At 36.2% G+C, this 21,471-nt stretch overlaps 1 protein-coding gene across 6 annotated transcripts in view; it reads left to right on the forward strand.

The window, feature by feature from the left end:
• LOC133244620 (BEN domain-containing protein 5) overlaps nucleotides 1-21,471 on the forward strand; it is a 1,484,041-nt gene that overhangs the window by 229,649 nt on the left and 1,232,921 nt on the right. For 5 of the 6 annotated variants that reach the window (XM_061412038.1, XM_061412039.1, XM_061412040.1 and 2 more), the window contains exon 3: nucleotides 20,480-20,640. In XM_061412038.1, the coding sequence (XP_061268022.1) occupies nucleotides 20,480-20,640 (161 nt within the window). The remainder of the gene's footprint in view (nucleotides 1-20,479; nucleotides 20,641-21,471) is intronic. The other variant, XM_061412042.1, reaches the window with a different exon arrangement.

Raw genomic sequence — 21,471 nt, forward strand, 5'->3', positions numbered from 1 at the left:
TTACATTTAGGCTGCTAATACATTTTGAGTTTATTTTTGTGTATGTTATTAGAGAATATTCTAATTTCATTCTTTTATATATATATAGCTGTCCAGTTTTCTCAGGGCTACTTATTAAGGACTATCATTTCCTCATTGCATATTGTTGAATCCTTTGTCATAGTGGACACAGGTGTGTGGGTTTATCTCTAGACTTTCTATCGTGCTCCATTGATCTTTATTTCTGTTTTTGAGCCAGTATGACTGTGTTTGATTTCTGAAGCTTTGTAGTATAGTCTGAAGTCAGAGCTCTATTTTTCTTTCCCAGGATTGTTGTGTTTCTATAAAAACTAGTTTTTTTTCTTGTTGTTCTTGTTCAGTTGCTCAGTCATGTCTGACTCTTGGTGACCCCGTGGACTGCAGCATGCCAAATTTTCCTGTTCTTCATCATTTCCCAGAGTTTGTTCAAACTCATGTCCATTGAATCAATGATGCCATCCAACCATCTCATCCCCTGTCATCCCCTTCTTCTCTTGCCTTCAGTCTTTCCCAACATCAGGGTCTTTTCCAATGAGTCAGCGCTTTGCATCAGGGGGCCAAAGTACTGGAGCTTCAGCTTCAGCATCAGTCCTTCTAATGAATATTCATGGTTGATTTCCTTTAGGATTGACTGGTTTGATCTTCCTGGAGTCCAAGGGACTCTCAAGAGTTTTCTCCAACACCACAGTTTGAAACCTTCAGTTCTTCAGTGCTTAGCCTTCTTTATGGCCCAACTGTCACATGAGTACATGACTACTGGAAAAACCATAGCTTTGACTAAACAGACCTTTGTCAGCAAAGTAATGTCTCTGCTTTTTAATACACTGTCTAGATTTGTCATAGTTTTTCTTCCAAGGAGCAAGCGTCTTTTAATCTCATGGCTGCAGTCACCATCCACATTGATTTTGGAGCCCAAGGAAAAGTCTGTCACTGTTTCCATTGTCTCCCAATCGGTTTGCCATGAAGTAACGGGACTGGACACCATGATCTTAGTTTTTTGAATGTTGAGTTTTTCACATTCAAATTTATTGGCATACAGTTGCTTGTAGTAATCTCTTATATTCCTGAATGTTGAATTTTTTCTAATTCTTTGAAAAATGCCATTGGTAGTTTCATAGAGATTGCATTGAATTTGTAGATTGTAGATTTCTTTGGGTAGTAGAGTCATTTTGGCAATATTGATCCTTATGATTCAGGAACATGGTATATCTCTCCCTCTGTGTCGTCTTTGATTGTCTTCATCAATGTCTTATAGTTTTCTGAGTGCAGGTCTTTTGCCTCCTTATGCGGGTTTCTTCTGAGGTAGTTCATTCTTTTTGATGTGATGGTAAATGGAATTGTTTCCATAATTCCTCTTTGTGATCTTTCATTGCTAGTGTATAGGAATGCAAGAGATTTCTGTGGATTAATTTTATATCCTGTAATCTTACCAAATTCATTGCTGAGCCATAGTAGTTTTCTGGTAAGATCTTTAGGATTTTCTATATATAGTATCATGTCATCTACAAACAGTAGATGACATGATAGTCCATCTATCATGGCCTATCAACTGTTAACATAGGGTTAACAGTTTTACTTCTTTCCAATTTGGGTTCCTTTTATTTCCTTTTCTTCTCTGATTGCTGTGGCTAACACTCCCCAAATTATGTTGCATAAGAGTTCAAGAGAGGATATTTTTGTCTTCCTCATTATCCTGGAGGGAATGCTTTCAGTTTTTCACTGTTGAGTATGAAATTTGCTATGTGTTTGTCATATATGGCCTTTATTTTGTTGAGGTAGGTTCTCTCTATGCCACAGTTTTTATTGTAAATGGGTGCTGAGTTTTGTCAAAATCTTTGTTTTGTATCTATTGAGATAATCCTATGATTTTAATTCTTCAGTTTGTTAATATGGTGTATCACATTAATTAATTTGCATATGTTGAAGAATCCTTGCATCCCTGAGTTAAAACCCACTTGATTATAGTGAATGATCCATTTAATGTGTTGTCAGATTCAGTTTGCTAGTATTTTGTTGAGGATATTTGCATCTATGTTCATTAGTGGTATTGGCCTATCATTTTCAGGTTTTGTGATATCTTTGTCTTGTTTTGGTATCAGAGTGATGGTGGCCTCTGAGAATGATCTTGGGTGTGTTTTTTCCTCTGCAATGTTTTGGAAGAATTTGAGAAGGATAGATGCTAACTCTTTTTAAAAGTTTTGATAGAATTCTCCTGTGATGCCATCTGGATCTGGACTTTTGTTTGTTGGAAGTTTTAAAATTACAGTTTCAGTACTTATGTTTGATCTGTTCATGTTTACTCCTTCTTCCTGGTTCAGGCTTGGTAGGTTGTACCTTTCTTAGAATTTGTCCATTTCTTCTAGGTTGTCAAATTTATTGGCATCTTGTTGCTTGTAGTAATCCCTTATGTTCCTAAAAGTATTCCTTGATGGGTTAATTATCAATATGAAATTAAGATTCCAAGATGACTCCAGTAATTCTGGGCTGAAGCACTGACTAGGTAATTATATACATGATCTCATTTAATCTTTATAAGAATATTGTGAATAAAATCTTTTTTTAAAATCTCCTTTGACAGACAAGAAACCTAAAGTCTAGAGCACTTAAAATATATGCCCAAAGCTTTAGAATTAGGAAATGGCAGAGCTATGATTTGAGTTTATGTCTGTCTAACCTTTGGATTACGATCTTTCTAATACACAAGAACAGAATAGACAGTCTTCCCTAAAGTTTATACCTATGGTATTATACCATGGTTTGGGGATCAAAATTTCCATGTCTTCTTAATGCAATGCCATTTTTCCCAAATGAAAATTTAATTTAAAAAGTAGTTACAGGATGGAGACATTTCTGGAGTGCTTTTAAGAAACATATGCAAAACTGCAAAAACCCAGAAGAATCATACCTTCCGAGAAGGATCAGCACAGGGATTTTTACAAAGTGCAGGGATTCTACAGATGATGTGAAAGTATTAGTTGCTCAGTCATATCCGACTCTTAGGGACCCCATGGACTGTAGCCCACCAGGCTCCTCTGTCCATGGGATTCTCCAGGCAAGAATACTGGAGTGGGTTGCCATTTCCTACTGCAACAGATAGTGTGTGGCTGCTAAGTTGCTTCAGTCGTGTCCGACTCTGTGCGACCCCATAGATGGCAGCCCACCAGGCTCCCCCGTCCCTGGGATTCTCCAGGCAAGAACACTGGAATGGGTTGCCATTTCCTTCTCCAGTGCATGAAAGTGAAAAGTGAAAGTGAAGTTGCTCAGTCGTGTCCGACTCTTAGCGACCTCATGGACTGTAGCCTACCAGGCTCCTCCGTCCATGGGATTTTCCAGGCAAGAGTACTAGAGTGGGGTGTTGCCTTCTCCAAACAGATAGTGTAGGTGAATTTAAAAACGAATATTTTAAAACACAGAAAGAAACAGTATACTGTGGATGGGAAGTAGCAAACTCAACAAATACTAGGATAAAACTCCAAAAATTTCTAAAGAGAAGATATAAGTGCATGTGTTTAAAATGATTAAAGGTGTAAAAGTAGGACTCAAAAAGTCAAGAAAAGTTATTATAAAAATAAATCATATATGTTTATAAAAGAACCAAGTTGAACGTCTGAAAATGAAATATATATAATCATCAAAATGTATAACTCTGAAGTTAGGTTAAATTAAAAACTCTGAGGCTGGGTTAAATATCTCATTATACAACTGAAGATAGATTAATGACGTAGAAGACAGGGCTGAACCATCACAGAGATGAATATAGATGAAATGTATAGAAGAGAACTTAAGTTATATTAAGATGAAGAATTCCAGGAGACAGTCACATAGAGGCAATATTCAAAGTAATGACTTATGAAAGACATGAATCTTTCATATTGTAAATACAACTCCTGTAAAATAACTAAAACTGTATCCTTCAAACCACTTCTCTCTGATATGTATTAATAGCCGTGAAACTGCAGAATGACTATAAATAAAGAGAAGTTCTTCAAAACCATGAGGGAGAAAGATAATATAAGAGAGTGATTGATCTAATATTCTTGAATTTTGAGGAGAGGAAGGTACAGATATTTAAATTTATACTTTATGCCAAGTATTGCTCTTTTGAAATTTAAGGATAATAACAGGAGAACATAAATAGAATGTAAACTTCCAAACTGACAGAAAGGGAATAGAGACAAAGAAAACCTGATTAGTGGAAGAGGAGGCAAGAGACACATGATAAGAGAAAGATAATTAGGAAAAACAAGATGTTAAAAAGACGACCCAGAGGGATGGTATGGGGAGGGAGGAGGGAGGAGGGTTCAGGATGGGGAACACGTGTATACCTGTGGCGGATTCATGTTGATATATGGCAAAACCAATACAATATTGTAAAGTTAAAAAATAAAAAAAATAAATTAAAAAAAAAAAAAAAAAAAAGTCAGTAATTGCACCAAGGTAAATGGACTGTGCCACCGTTAAAATACAAAGATATCTTACTGGATTAAAATTTTCTTTGATGAATAAAATAAAATACCCAAGTTGAAGTAGGTGGGTTCAGATCTAGACTGTATGAATTATTTAACATTAATGAGATGACACAGATTGAGTCTGGCCTCTTAGCTCACTCTTTTGTCCTGACACTATACTTAGTTTTATGACCTTAAGTAAATTACTTAATGTCTCTGTATCTTAGTTTCCTCCTAGTAAGGTGAGATTGATGATGTAGCTTAGCTTCTGGAGTTGTTATGTTTAAATGAGTTTATAGAATTTGGTAATTTGATGAGTTTTTGGCACATAGTAGTATATAATAGTTAGCTGTTATTATTCATTTAATAGTAAATCAGCAGACTTTTCTAAGCAGAAAAGGTACATTGTTTCTTCTTTGTACATAAAATCATGTTTTCCTTTTACATTACCCACAGAAATATCCTAATACACTATATATTTTTTTGGCTTGAAAGTCTTAGTGATCACTTTATCCTGCCTCTTACAACAAAATCTGCTATACATGTATATATGTACATATTAAAAAACTTATTTCCCATAACTTAAAAAATAAAGATGAAAAACACTTCTGGAATAAGTTATTGGGCTATTATTAACATATAATTGATAATAATTAGGTATATTACTAATTTTGATGCTTATGAAGCATAATAAAATTATCAAAATCCATCTCTTAATAAAATGAACCGAGCTATTCTTTTTTTAAAAAAGCTATTCTGATAGGTGTGTGGTCATCATAGTTTTAATTTGTATTTCTTTGATAATAAATGGAGTTTGGCATATTTTATGGTTTAGGGGCACTCATCTTTTATTGTGATGTGTCTATTCAAAATTTTTTGCTCATTTTCTGGTTGAATTGTTCATATTAATTTTGATTTGTAGAGCTCTTTGTACATTCTGGACGCAAGGCCTTTGTAGAGGTTGGCAGGTACCCTCTGCCACTCTGTGGCTTCCCTTTTCATGTCATAATAGTGTATTTCAAAAAATGAAAGTGTTTTTTAATCCAATTATCATTTTTCTTTAATGTTTCATGTTTTTGGTGTTCTATAGAAGAAATCTTTACCTAATCAAAGACTGCAAAATTTTCATTCATGTGTTCTTCTACAAGTTTTATAATTTTAGATCTTACATTTAGATTTATGATCTATTTTGGGTTAATTTCTATGTATGATTTTAAGTAAGAATTGATCCTTATTTTCAGCACTATTTGTTGGAAAGACTTATAATTCCTCATTGAGTTGTCTTGCAAATCAATTGCTTATATATGTGTAGGTCTATTTCTGACTGTTACCTGTTCCACTGATCTGTGTATCTATAGATCTATATATTGTTTTGAAATCAAGCTATCTTGATTACTGTAACTTCTTTTTTAACAGTTTTTGCTCTTTTTTCTTTATTAAATTGCTTTGATTATACTGGTTCTTTGTATTTTCTTATACAATTAACCAGTCAATTCTACAAAAAGACTTCTGTGATTTGATTATCATTCTATTGAACTTATATGTAAGTTCAATTTCTACATTTCTATATGTAAATATGTAAATATTCTATATGTAAATATACATATATATTTAGGAGAGTTGCCATCTTAACAATTTTGAGTCTTTCATCTCTGAACATACAACATGTATTTCCTTTTGCATAGGTATTTCTCAAATTCTCTCAGCAATATTTTGTAACTTTTGTTGTAGAAGATCTGGACATCTAGTTAGACAAATTTCTAGGTGTTTTGAGGTTATAATGGTACTTTGAATATGGTTCTCAAGTTTACATTTCCATTTACTAGCTGGTAGTACAATTGTTTGATGCTGGTACAACTGATTTTGTATTTATCTTGACTTTGTATCTTATGACTTTGCTAAACTTGTTTCTTGGTTCAAGTAGTTTTTTGTAGATGTTCTGAGATTTTTAAAAATGTAAACATTATCTTCTGTAAGTAAGGATATTTTTATTTCTTCTTTCATAGCTTTTATGCCTTTGATTTGTCTTTCTTGCCTTATTGCAAAGTTTAGTACTCCAGAATGATGTTGAATAGAAGTGATGAAGATGTACTTCCTTATTCTTGATCTCAGGGAGAAGCAATAAAATCTTAAAGTATTAAGTGAGGATGGGTCATGGTGGAGAGTTCTGACAAAATGTGGTCCACTGGAGAAGGGAATGACAAACCACTTCAGCATTCTTGCCTTGAGAAACCCATGAACAGTATGAAAAGGCAAAAAGATTGGACACTGAAAGATGAACTCCCCATGTTGCAGGTGCTCAATATGTTGCTGGCGATCAGTGCAGAACTAACTCCAGAAAGAATGAAGAGATGGAGACAAAGCAAAAACAACACCCAGTTGTGGATGTGACTGGTGATAGAAACAAGGTCCAATGCTGTAAAGAACAATATTGCATAGGAACCTGGAATGTTAGGTCCATGAATCAAGGCAAATTGGGAGTGGTCAAAGAGGACATGGCAAGAGTGAATGTCGACATTTTAGGAATCAGTGAACTAAAATGGACTGGAATCGATGAATTAAACTCAGATGACCATTATATCTACTACTGTGGGCAAGAATCCCTTAGAAGAAATGGAGTAGCCATCATAGTCAACAAGAGAGTCTTAAATGGAGTACTTGGATGCAATCTCAGAAACGACAGAATGATCTCTGTTCATTTCCAAGGTAAATCATTCAATATCATGGTAATCCAAGATTATGCCCCGACCAGTAATGCTGAAGAAGCTGAAGTTGAATGGTTCTATGAAGACCTACAAGACCTTTTAGAATTAACACCCAAAAAAGGTGTCCTTTTCGTTATAGCAGACTAGAATGCAAAAGTAGGAAGTCAAGAAGCACCTGGAGTAACAGGCAAATTTGGCCTTGGAGTACAGAATGAAGCAGGGCAAAGGCTAATAGAGTTTTGCCAAGAGAACGCACTGGTCATAGCAAACACCCTCTTCCAACAACACAAGAAAAGACTCTACACATGGACATCACCAGATAGTCGACACCAAAATCAGATTGATTATACTCTTTGGAGCCAAAGATGGGAAAGCTCTATATAGTCAGCAAAAACAAGACTAGGAATTGACTGTGGCTCAGATCATGAACTCCTTATTGGCAAATTCAGACTTAAATTGAAGAAAGTGGGGAAAACCACTAGACCATTCAGGTATGACCTAAATCAAATCCCTTATGATTATACAGTGGAAGTGAGAAATAGATTTTAAGGACTAGATCTGATAGACAGGTTGCATGATGAACTATGGACAGAGGTTTGTGACATTGTACAGTAGACAGGGATCAAGACCATCCCCAAGAAAAAGAAATGCAAAAAAGCAAAATGGCTGTCTGAGGAGGCCTTACAAATAGCTGTGAAAAGAAGAGAAGTGAAAAGCAAAGGAGAAAAGGAAAGATACCCATCTAAATGCAGAGTTCCAAAGAATAGCAAGGAGAGATAAGAAAGCCTTCCTCAGTGATCAGTGCCAAGAAATAGAGGAAAACAATAGAATGGGAAAGACTAGAGATCTTTTCAAGAAGATTAGAGATAGCAAGGGAACATTTCATGCCAAGATGGGCTCAATAAAGGACAGAAACAGTATGGACCTAACAGAAACAGAAGATGTTAAGAAGAGGTGGCAGGAATACACAGAAAAACTATGCAGAAAAGATCTTCATGACCCAGATAACCATGATGGTGTGATCACTGACCTAGAGCCAGACATCCTGGAATGTGAAGCCAAGTGGGCCTTAGGAAACATCACTATGAACAAAGCTAGTAGAGGTGATAGAATTCCAGTTGAGCTATTTCAAATCCTAAAAGATGATGCTGTAAAAGTGCTGCACTCACTATGCCAGCAAATTTGGAAAACTCAGCAGTGGCCACAGGACTGGAAAAGGTCAGTTTTCCTTTCAATCCCAAACAAAGGCAATGCCAAAGAATGCTCAAACTACCGCACAATTGCACTCATCTCACACGCTAGTAAAGTAATGCTCAAAATTCTCCAAGCCAGGCTTCAACAATACATGACTCATGGTTTTCCTGATGTTCAAGCTAGTTTTAGAAAAGGCAGAGGAACCAGAGATCAAATTGCCACCATCCACTGGATCATGGAAAAAGCAAGAGATTTCCAGAAAAACATCTATTTCTGCTTTATTGATTATGCCAAAGCCTTGACTGTGTAGATCACAAGAAACTTTTGAAAATTCTTCAAGAGATGGGAATATCGGACCACGTGACCTGCCTCCTGAGAAATATGTATGCAGGACAAGAACCAACAGTTAGAACTGGAGATGGAACAACAGACTGCTTCCTATAGGAAGAGGAGTACATCAAGGCTGTATATTGCCACCCTGCTTATTTAACTTATATGCAGAGTATATCATGAGAAATGCTGGGCTGGAAGAAGCTCAAGCTGGAATCAAGATTGCCGGGAGAAATATCAGTAACCTCAGATATGCAGATGACACTACCCTTATGGCAGAAAGTAAAGAAGAACTAAAGAGCCTCTTGATGAATGTGAACGTGGAGAGTGAAAAAGTTGGCTTAAAGCTCAACATTCAGAAAACTAAGATCATGGCTTCTGGTCCCATCACTTCATGGGAAATAGATGGGGAAACAGTGAAAACAGTGGCTGACTTAATTTTTTGGGGCTCCAAAATCACTGCAGAGCGACTTCACTTTCACTTTTCACTTTCATGAATTGGAGAAGGAAATAGCAACCCAGTGTTCTTGCCTGGAGAATCCCAGGGACGGTGGAGCCTGATGGGCTGCCGTCTATGGGGTCACACAGAGTCGGACAGGACTGAAACGACTTAGTAGCAGCAGCAGCAGCAGTGACTGCAGCCATGAAATTAAAAGACACTTGCGCCTTGGAAGGAAAGCTATGAGCAACCTAGATAGCATATTCAAAAGCAGATACATTACTTTGCCAACAAAGGTCCATGTAGTCAAGGCTATGGTTTTTCCAGTAGTCATGTATGGATGTGAGAGTTGGACTATAAAGATAGTTGAGCACAGAAGAATTGATGCTTTTGAACTGTGACATTGGAGAAGACTCTTGAGAGTCCCTTGGACTGCAAGGAGATCAACCAGCCCATCCTAAAGGATATCAGTCTTGGGTGTTAATTGGAAGGACTGATGTTGAAGCTGAAACTTTAATCTGTTGGCCACCTGATACGAATAGCTGACTGATTGGAAAAGACCCTGATGCTGGGAAAGATTGAAGGCAGAAGGAGAAGGGGATGACAGAGGATGAGATGTTTGTATGGCATCACCGACTCAATGGACCTGAGTTTGGGTAAACTGCAGGAGTTGGTGATGGACAGGGAGGCCTGGAGTCCATGGGGTTGGGAAGAGTTGGTCACGACTGATCGCCTGAACTAAACTGATTAGCTTTAAGTTTTGTGGGTTTTTCTTTTTTTCAATGCATGCCACTTAATAATTACAGAACATTTCCAAGTATTATTCATTTCAGGAAAGCTTTTTTATGAGTGTATGTTGGATTTTGTCAAATGTTTTTTTCTGTGTCTACTGGAATAATAATATGGTTATTCTCCTTCCTTGTTAAAATGGTGAAGTACATTGCCTGATTTTTCAAATGTTAAAATAACCTTACATTCTTTGTTTACTTATGCTTTTTGTTAAATTAATCCAAGTATTTAATTTTCTCTGATATTATCTTGACATTATTTTTGAATCTCGTTTTGAACTTATTCATTGCTTCTGTATAGAGATCCAGTTGATTTTTATATGATATGTATCCTGCAACCTTGATGAAATATTTTTTTTAACTTAGTCTTCATTTTTTGCCTGTACATTCCTTAGGATTTTTTCTATAAAAGATCGTATCATTAGCAAATAAATATAATTTTATTTCTGCTTTTTCAGTATGAATCCTTTTGTTTCTTTTTCTTGCCTACTTACCCTTGCTAGAATATTAACTACAATGTTAAATAGAAATTGCAAGAGCAAACATACTTATACCCCAGATCATAAGGGGAAAATGTTCAGCCTTGGACCATTAAGTATGCTAATTAGCTGTGAGATTTAAAAAAAATTCCTTTATGTTCATTTGTCTTCCAGTGCTTTTTATCATGGAAAGTATAAAACACTGTGAAGTTCTTTTTCTGTGTCTGTTGAGATGATCATGTGTTTTTGTCGTTTCTTCTAGTAATCTTGTTTATTACATTATTTGATTTTCATATGTTGAACCAACACTGAATTTCCAGTATAAGTCCCACTTATTGTGATGTTCAGTCATTTTCATAAAATACTGGATTTGGCTTGCTAGTATTTCATTGAGGATTTGGGGGTCAGTATTCATTACTGTTATTGACGTCTAGGTTTCATGTGATGTCTTTGTAGTATCAAGACAAACAACCCCAGGAATGAGTTTGGGAAGTGTTTTTGCTTCTTTGTTTTGGGACAATAGTTTGTTAAGGATGGTGTTAATTTTCCTTGAAAAGTTCTATAAATTCATCAGTGAAGACACTTGGGTTTTTCCTGATGTTGAAGTTTTTGATTATTAAATCAGTACTTTTGTTTAGGTCTATAGATATTTCTTCTTTTAGTATTTCTTCTTTTAGTCAGTTTTGTGTCTTCCTAGAACTTTCCTTATATCATCTTGGTTATCTAATTCGTTAGCCTGCAATTGGTCATAGTATATCCTCCTACTACTGATTTTACAAATTTAGTGTCCTCTTTCTTTCTTAGTCAGTGTAGATAAAAGTTTGTCTATTTTATTGATCGCTTAAAAGAATAATTTTTTGTTTCATTGCTTTTCTCAATTGTTTTCAATTATCTGTTTCATTTGTGTCCATCCTTTATTATTTCCTTTATTTTGCCTTTAGTTCACATTATTTTTAAGCTTCAAAAGGTGAAATGCTGGCAGATTAGGTTATTGCTTTAAGATCTTTCTTTTTTTAAAATGTAAGCATATGCAGCTACATATTTCTGTATAAGTACTGCTTTCTATGCATCCACAGATTCTGATAGATAGTAGCTTTTTTTTATTCATGCTAAGATATTTTGTAACTTTCTTTCTGATTTCTTAATTGACCCTCTTTGTTATTTATGAATTTGTTGTGTCATTTCTAAATGTTTTTGAATTCCTTAAATTTCCTTTTGTTACTGATTAGTAATTTCCTTCCGTTTTGTTTGGAGAGATTACTGTGCATGATTTCCTTCGTGTTAAATGTTTTAAGACTTGTTTTATACTCTGTGTTGTAGTCTTTTCTGAAGAATATTCCGGTAAACTTGAGGAAAATGTATATTTTACTGTTGAAAGGAAAGTTCTGTATACTTAGTTGATTTATCAGTTCAGTTCAGTTCAGTTGCTCAGTCGTCTCCAACTCTTTGCGACCCCATGAATTGGAGCACGCCAGGTCTCCCTGTTCATCACCAACTCCCGGAGTTCACCCAGACTCACGTCCATTGAGTCGGTGATGCCATCCAGCCGTCTCATCCTCTGTCGTCCCCTTCTCCTCCTGCCCCAATCCCTCACAGCATCAGAGTATTTTCCAATGAGTTGGCTCTTCTCATCAGGTGGACAAAGTATTGGAGTTTCAGCTTTAGCATCAGTCCTTCCAAAGAACACCCGGGACTGATCTCCTTTAGAATGGACTGGTTGGATTTCCTTGCAGTCCAAGGGACTCTCAAGAGTTTTCTCCAACACCACAATTCCAAAGCATTAATTCCTTGGCACTCAGCTTTCTTCACAGTCCAACTCTCACATCCATACATGACCACTGGAAAAACCATAGCCTTGACTAGACGGACCTTTGTTGTCTCTGCTTTTGAATATGCTATCTAAGTTGGTCATAACTTTTCTTCCAAGGAGTAAGCGTCTTTTAATTTCATGGCTGCAGTCAACATCTGCAGTGATTTTGGAGCCCCCAAAATAAAGTCTGACAGTGTTTCCACTGTTTTCCCATCTATTTGCTATGAAGTGATGGGACCAGATGCCATGATCTTCGTTTTCTGAATGTTCAGCTTTAAGCCAACTTTTGCACTCTCCTCTTTCACTTTCATCAAGAGGCTTTTTAGTTCCTCTTCACTTTCTGCCATAAGGGTGGTGTCATCTGCATATCCGAGGTTATTGATATTTCTCTTGGCAATCTTGATTCCAGCTTGTGCTTCTTCCAGCCCAGCTTTTCTCATGATGTACTCTGCATAAATTAAATAAATAGGGTGACAATATATAGCCTTGACGTACTCCTTTTCCTATTTGGAACAAGTCTGTTGTTCCATGTCCAGTTCTAACTGTTGCTTCTTGACCTGCATACAGATTTCTCAAGAGGTAGGTCAGGTGGTCTGGTATTCCCATCTCTTTCAGAATTTTCCACAGTTTATTGTGATCCACACAGTCAAAGGCTTTGGCATAATCAATAAAGCAGAAATAGATGTTTTTCTGGAACTCTCTTGCTTTTTCAATGATCCAGCAGATGTTGGCAATTTGATCTCTGGTTCCTCTGCCTTTTCTAAAACTAGCTTAAACATCAGCAAGTTCAGGGTTCACATATTGCTGAAGCCTGGCTTGGAGAATTTTGAGAACTTTACTAGCATATGAGATGAGTGCAATTGTGTGGTAGTTTGAGCATTCTTTGGCATTGCCTTTGTTTGGGATTGGAATGAAAACTTACCTTTTCCAGTCCTGTGGCCACTGCTGAGTTTTCTAAATTTGCTGGCATATTGAGTGCAGCACTTTCACAGCATCATCTTTGAGGATTTGAAATAGCTCAACTGGAATTCCATCACCTCCACTAGCTTTGTTTGTAGCGATGCTTCCTAAGGCCCAGGACTTTTGCCAGCAAAAGTCCATATACTTAAAGCCATGATTTTTCCAGTAGTCATGTACAGATGTAAGAGCTGGACCATAAGAAGGCTGAGCATCAAAGAATTGATGCTTTTAAATTGTGGTACTGGGGAAGACTCTTGAGCATCTCTTGGACAGCAAGGAGATTGAGCCAGTCAATCCTAAAGGAATTTAACCCTGAACATTCATTGGAGGGACTGATGCTGAAGCTGAAGTTCCAGTACTTTGACCACCTGATGCGAAGTGCCAACTTACTGGAAAAGACCCTGGTGTTGGGAAAGATTAAAGGCAGAGGGAGAATGGAGCGATGGAGGATGAGATGGTTAAATAGCATCACTGGCTCAATGGACATGAATTTTAGCAATCTCTGGGAGATAATAAAGGACAGGGGAGGCTGGCCTGCTGCTGTCTGTGTGATTGCAAAGAAGCATACATGACTTAGTGACTGAACAGCAACAACAAATAATAGAAGCTTAGATAACTGATTTTCATAATACATTTTATATTATGTATAAATTAATAAAAATCAATCCATATGTATGTGTACATTTATATTTCCATCTTAGAAATGATTTAGCTACGTCGAACAAATTTTGCTTGACATATATTGATTATGATTTAGTTTAAAATACTATCACTGTGATAGGGGAACATAGGCAGTATAATACAGATTCCTTTGAAATTTGCTGAGACTTCGTTTATGGACCAGTGTATGATTAATTTTGTAAATGTACCATGGGCTTTTGAAAAGGATATATATTCTGTAGGTGTATAAATGAAAAGTATTCCGTAATTAGGACTAGAAATACTTTTAAGTCACATTTTCAAATTGCCTAAATCCTTTCTGAATATTTTCTTGGTTTGTGGAATTGGTGTGTTCACATTTCTCACTGTATTTCTAAAGTTGTCTCCATGTTTTATTTTGTCCAAGTTTACTTATGTATTTTGAAGATCTATTATTAGATGTATATTTTTTGATATTTTTATCAATTTATCAATTTTATCAATTTGATGCAATTACCTTTTTTGCATCATGAAATGTCTCTGTTCATTTCTAGTGAGTTTCTTGATTTGAAGTCTACCTAGTCTGAGATAAATATAGCTACATTAGCTTTCTTTTTGATAGTGTCTTTCCTGTTATAAAATTAATAATTCATTGAAAAAATAAGTATTGTATTCTCTACAACTTAGGGCTCAGTAAATATTTTTGGATGATGATAGTTGAAAGGACCATTTATTTTCAGTCTTTCTTTGTTCTTAAATATGAAAAATTTCTTTATAAGCTATATGCATTTTTATTTTTTCTTGGTATCAGGAAATTTATGTTTCTTTATGTATTTTTAATTTAATGAGACAACTGAAAAAGGATTAATTTCCAAAATATACAAGCATGTCATCAAGTCAATACCAGAAAAAACAAACAACCCAATCAAAATTGGTAAAACGACCTAAACAGACATTTCTCCAAAGAAGATATGCAGATGGCTAATAAACACATGAAACGATGCTCGACATAACTCATTATTAGAGAAATGAAAATCAAAACTACAATGAAATATCATCTCACTGGTCAGAATGACCATCATCAAAAAGCCGCAAACATTAAATGCTGAAGAGGGTGTGGAGAAAAGGGAACCCTCTTGCACTAACTGTTGGTGGGAATGTAAATTGATACAGCCACTATGGAAGACAGTGTGGAGATTCCTTAAAAAACTAGGAATAAAACCACCATAAGACCCAGCAATCCCACTGCTACATATGTTGTTATTTTTATCCAGAATAATTTTTGAGTCTATTTATAATATTTAGCCCATTTATATTTAACATGACTATTGACATGTCAGTGTTTAAAATCTACTTTGTGTGTGTGCGTGTGTGTGTTTGTCCTATATTTTAGATTCCTATTTGTTTTCTTCTCTCCTTTCATATAGGTGGAGGGAACCAGATGACATAAAGGCATAATCAGCTTATTTCAAATTTCTGTGTTCAGAATCAGAATGTCATACATTGGCACTTTGTTGAAATATTACTGGTAATATGAGAAAAACTTTGTTTTTTTCCTGCAAACACACAGAGAGAATACTCCTCATAGGAGAGGTGAAGAAGGCCAATAGAGTAGTTACAGAAGACCAAATACCAGATGCTTATTATTATTCGGGACTGTAAACAGTACTTTTGCCTGGAAAATTCCATGGATGGAAGAATCTTGTAGGCTACAGTCCATGGGGTCACAAAGAGTCCGACACGACTGAGCAACTTCACTTTCAAACTTAGTAAAAGCAAAGGCCGCACCTGTTGGACTTACTTTCTGTTCTATTTTATAGCACATACTGTAGCCCTTTTTGAATGAATAAGTGATTGAATCAGTCAATAAACGAATTGACTGTAGCTATGGTATATTCCAAAGAGGTGCTGCTGCTGCTCAGTCGCTCAGTCGTATATGACTCTTTGAGACCCTTTGGACTGTAGCCCACCAGGCTCTTCTGTCCATGGAATTTTTCAGGCAAGAATATTGGACTGGGTTGCCATTTCCAGGGAATGAACCCAAGTCTCCTGTGTCTTCTGCATTGCAGGTAGATTCTTTACCTGCTGAGCCATCAGGAAGGCCCATTCCAAAGAGCAGTACAGTGTAACGTGAAGTCTTTGTTTTGGGGACTTCCCCTGGTGCTTTAAAGAATGAACTTAAGCAAGCACTAAAGATTCCTGAATCTCAGCTTACTCATTATGGGGTCATGGTGAGGCTATAATAATATAAAGGATCTGAAATAATTTTGGAACTGTAGGCTTTAATACATAATTTTTTATTTTTAGATACAATATATAGCAATGATTTTAAGATGTTATTATTAATCAAAATCCATTTATAGTGCTCCAGAATTAAAAACAAAATAAAATTCTTGTTTTCCTTTAATGTTGAAATTGCACATTAATGTTTACTTTTTCAACCATGAACTTTTGGAGGTCAAAAATAGCTTTTTCACTTTGTGTTGAGTAATTTTTTTATTAAGAATTATAACTTATGCTGTACTTTCAAGGTGTATTATCTTCCTATTCTTTCAACCAGGTTTTTTTAGTAAAAGTTATTGTCTGGGCTCCAAAATCACTGTAGATGGTGATTGCAGCCATGAAATTAAAAGACGCTTGCTCCTTGGAAGGAAAGTTATGACCAACCTAGACAGCATTTTAAAAACCAGAGACATTACTTTGCCAACAAAGGTCCATCTAGTCAAGGCTATGGTTTTCCCAGTAGTCAGGTATAGATGTGAGATTTGGACTATAAAGAAAGCTGAGCACAGAAGAATTGATGCTTTTGAACTGTTGTGTTGGAGAAGACTCTTGAAAGTCCCTTGGACTGCAAGGAGATCCAACCAGTCCATCCTAAAGGAGATCAGTCCTGGGTGTTCATTGGAAGGACTGATGTTGAAGCTGAAACTCTGATACTTTGTCCACCTGATGTGAAGAGCTGACTCATTGGAAAAGACCCTGATGCTGGGAAAAATTGAGGGCAGGAGGAGAAGGGGATGACAGAGGATGAGATGGTTCGATGGTATCACCGACTCAATGGACATGGGTTTGGGTGGACTCTGGGAGTTGGTGATGGACAGGGAGGCCTGGCGTTCTGCAGTTCATGGGGTTGCAAAGAGTTAGACACAACTGAGTGACTGAACTGAACTGAACTGAACTGATTGTCTAGTGACTAGAGACATATTGTTTGAATTCAAATCCCAGTTCTGACTCATACTTGCTTACATGGTATAATGACTTTGGCTAAGTTATTTTATATATTTGTCCCATTCTTTTTTTCATATGTAAAATGAGGTCCTACCAGTTGGGGGTTGTTGTAAGAATTAAATATATCAATATACCAAGCATTTGGGACAGTATGTGACATGTAGAAATGCTCAGAAAATGTTAATTTTCTGTTGAAAATTCATGTTAATATCAGTTATGTATTAGTTAAAATTAATGTTCATATTAATTAGCCTGGAGATAAATATTCATGTTTCTATTATTATGAATCCTACTTTATAGTTGAATAAGCAGAGGTTGTACACAGATGGGTTAATTTTCCAAGGTCACTTAGTAAGTGACAGAGATAAAACTTGAGTTTAGATCTTCTGATTTTAAGTTCAGTGCTCTCATATAATAAATGTTCCTTCTTCTACAAGAGAAGCCTTAGTAAATATTTTTGAATGATAATATTTGAAAGGACCAATTCCATTGATGAATCTCCTTGGAAATTCTGAAGACAATGAAGCTAGAAAAATTAAAAGCTTTTGGTTTTAATTAGCTCTTGTTTGTATTTTCCCATCAATGCATTTAAAAAAATAACGTGTTGCCAGGAGCCAGCGTGAGGACCTCCGCCTGTGTCAAAGGTCATGAGGAAGGAGGCTGGACATACGCAAAGGTGGGATGGAGCCTCAGGAGTCCCCCTGGAAATTCTCGAGCATCTACCCCCCAAACCAGAGTCTGCCTACTTTACTGCTTTGTTCTCTCACCTACACCTCTGACTTTATGGGGGGCTGTCCCCCACCACCTCTTTCAGAGAAGGAGTTAACTTACAGCTCCAGTTAATAATAATTCCTGGGCAGGAGTGTTTCAATCTACAAACTCCTCTGAAGGTTCTCTAGCCTGCCTGACAGGCTTGTCCGGCCACATGTGATTGCTCACAGCCTCCCAACTGTGAGAGGCACGAGATGCTTTAAACCTTCTAAAAACAGGTTCTTTAGAAAAGTTAGAAAACTATTAGTATAGTATAGTAGGCTGATTAGAAATTGTATTGGTGAAGGGTTTTTCATTTGTTGAGCCAATGTTTACTGCTAAGTCTCCACATCCCCTGCCCTTATACACATTAATATATATATGTAGAAGAAATAAGTATTAACCTTTGATATTAATCACGTTAGACCTTAGGCTAAGCAAATTCTTTCCTTAATTAAAACCTACTGCACCCTTACCTTCAGAAGGTGGCGTCTGTTTTAAGAATAATCACCCTTAGAGAAATAAGTGTTCTGGTTGACTGACAACTGTCACAAGGAGAGGGTCATAAATTGTCAGCAGGCCCCCTGGCCAGAAGATGATGTAACACCCCTAAGGCCTCTGTATACATTTGTATGAAGCACCTGACTTTAATAAAAGTCAGGACTGCTGACCCTGTGTGACTTTTGTATAACATCTCAGTGTATAAAAACAGACCCTGGAAAAATAAAAAATGGGATCAGTTCCTCGAAAGACTGGTCTCCCCACGTCGTTCTTTCTCTCACCTTCTGGCTGAATCCCCATCTGGAATGTGGAGGCTTGTCAAGCCTACTAATTATGCCTGGGCTTCTAAGATCTGACCGGGGAGGCCTTAGTGTCTCCTCTCCTTTGGGAGGACAGGAGGACACCTGTGGCCTACATAGGTGACGTAAATTCCTTGCCTTGGAATTTTATTAGCTTTCCACGTAAACCAAGTTATTCAGCCTCTTTTCTCCACTGAATTTTCCTACTGAGCTATCCTTATTCTATTAATCTTTATATCTCTAATTAATATTTAATTAAAGCTATCATATCCTGATTGCCGAAGCCATCTCCCCTTCGAATTTCCCTGGATCCACTGGGGCTGGACCCTGGCAATGTGTCTACTTAACTCAAGGTGTCTGATCATCCTGGTTCTGGAAGGAGGAGTCGTCTGGTTCTCAGGCCATATTTTAATGAGAGCAGACAAAATCACCCTAAGGTTAATTGATTTGGTTTTGAAGGAAGGCTTATCTTGGATCATTTAGATCAATCTTAGAATCAGGCAGCCAAATAATGTTACAGCTGAAAGGAACTTTAGAAGTTAGGTAACTCAATATTCTCATTTTGCAAATGAGACCTTGAGAGGGTAGGTAATTTACCCATTATTGCACAGTGGGTCAACTGAGCTAGAATTCAGGTCTGCTGATTCCTAGGCTAGTACTCTGTCTACTACAACTGGTGCTCAGAAGAAGAAGTGACCTGTCAATAGAACTAGTGATTTAGAAATAATTTAGAACTTTGGTGCATATAAAGTTTAATTCTGAGTGTTCTTTTGGAGAAAGACTAGAGCTCATTTTTTTGTGATGACTTATGGGTTTAAAAAAAAATTATATAGTTGACTTATAATGTTGTGTTAATTTCTTCTGTACAGCAAAGTGACCTAGTCACACACATACACACACACACACACACACATTCTTTTTTTAAAAAAATTTTTTTCCATTATAGATTATCCCAGGATATTGAATATAATTCTTTGTGCTATTTAGTAAGACCTTACTGTTAAAGTAGGATATTGCTGTGCTCTCAAATGCAGACCATACTGACTTCTCAATCAATTGCTTTGTTGCTTTCTGTAGTTGTGTTTACTCTTCTTTTTCTGGTTTATTAACTAGTTTGGGAATTCACCAGACTCTTTGCTTTTATTTTTTATCCCATCCCAGTGTTAAAATTTTGGGTAACTTACTACTCATTAGAATATTAGGTGGAGAGAGGAGAGACAAAGAATTGGAGTCACACTTAAGTTTTTACACTTTTGATATGCCTGTTTTTGTTGGTGGAGGAAAGGGAAATTAATTTTATGGTTGTTTGTGATTTTACCGTTATTATTTTTATGTAGAAACTACTTCTAATTTTTGTTTAACCCTTACTCTGCTTGTATATTCTCTTAACATGTTCTGATAAAAGTTTGAAAATGTACAAAATACAGTACAAATTGCATAGCTGTGTTGTGAGAATTAAATAAAATAAAATATATTAGAGATAACTTGTATGCCATAAAGTTTAATACAAAAGACACAGGGTGTTATCATTTCTTTTTTCTAACCAGGAAACTGAAGTTTTGTTGTGGTTTTTGCTTGTTTTAAGGGTGCTTGCCACTTGCTGTATATAGTGTACCAACCAGTCTGTCAAAGACACTTGTAGCACAGATTGATCTTCTAGGTTATAATGACAGAAAGAGTTGCTATTTCCACAGCCTAGACTAGTTGAAAACCTCCTCTTATCCTGGACTACTTTAAGAGTTGGTGGCAGCCTAATGGATTCTGAAAGATGAACCTATAAGTACCAAATGATGACAGATGTCGTTGTCAGAGCTCATAATATTTAAATGTATGTTCCATCGAGCTTCATGAACTTATATTAATACCCAGTTCTCTTAATTTTTATTAACAGGTAACCTTGGACGAGTGGACCAGGTCTCTGAGTTTGAGTATGATTTATTTATTAGGCCAGACACCTGTAATCCTCGCTTCCGAGTCTGGTTCAACTTTACCGTTGAAAATGTGAAAGAATCACAGGTGAGAGAAATAGTGGATCCCTTCAGTGTGGTTTTGGTAAGAAGGTTATGCTTTTGTTTTATTTTAGGAATATAAAAATAATGACTATATTAGAAATATATTCTTTTATGTGTGCAGTAATGATATTTTATTTCAAGAAGTATAGAATAACAGGTATAATATACTGGCTTTTGTTATCTGGTGGTTATTAAAAATACAAGCAGATTACGTAAGAGCACACAGTGTTCTTTAGTGATTGAAGCTTTAGCATGATGTGTTAGGCTTCCATGGGGGAAGCCTATAAGGAACCACTGGAAGTGACTTGATTATTATACGGTGCTGTTCTGTATATCTTTTCTCCACAGGACTCATTTTACAAAAAGATTTTCTTCACCTATATAACAAGGTGTTTATATCTTAAAAGCAATATGATTCTTGTAATCCATCCTGCTTTTCACTTTGTTTGGCTATTGCACAACTCAGAGTCAATTTTATAGCCCACGTTAATGACTCTGGAAAACTTTTTTACTTGTGTTTTTGTATACTAACTTTTCTATTATTCTGATAGTATTTAGGTTGGTGCAGAAGTATTCGTGGTTTTGCATTGTTGAACTTTGCCTTTTTATATTGGAATACATTCTTAAATAAAAGTGGTTATTTGAATGCACATTTCTCACTTTGTCTTTTTGCTAATGACTTATTACTTGCTGTTTATTTTATATTTATTTTAGACTAAGGAAATGATATTAGGCAAAAAGCAAAGTTGAGTAATTTTCTTATTCAAGCTCAAAATGGTCATCAAGCAGCGGAGACAATTTGCAACATCAAGAACGCATTTGGTCTAGGAATTGCTAACGAATGTATGGTGCAGTGGTGGTCCAAGAAATT

The sequence above is a fragment of the Bos javanicus genome, chromosome 3 (genome assembly GCF_032452875.1).
Source record: "Bos javanicus breed banteng chromosome 3, ARS-OSU_banteng_1.0, whole genome shotgun sequence".
Taxonomy (NCBI): domain Eukaryota; kingdom Metazoa; phylum Chordata; class Mammalia; order Artiodactyla; family Bovidae; genus Bos; species Bos javanicus.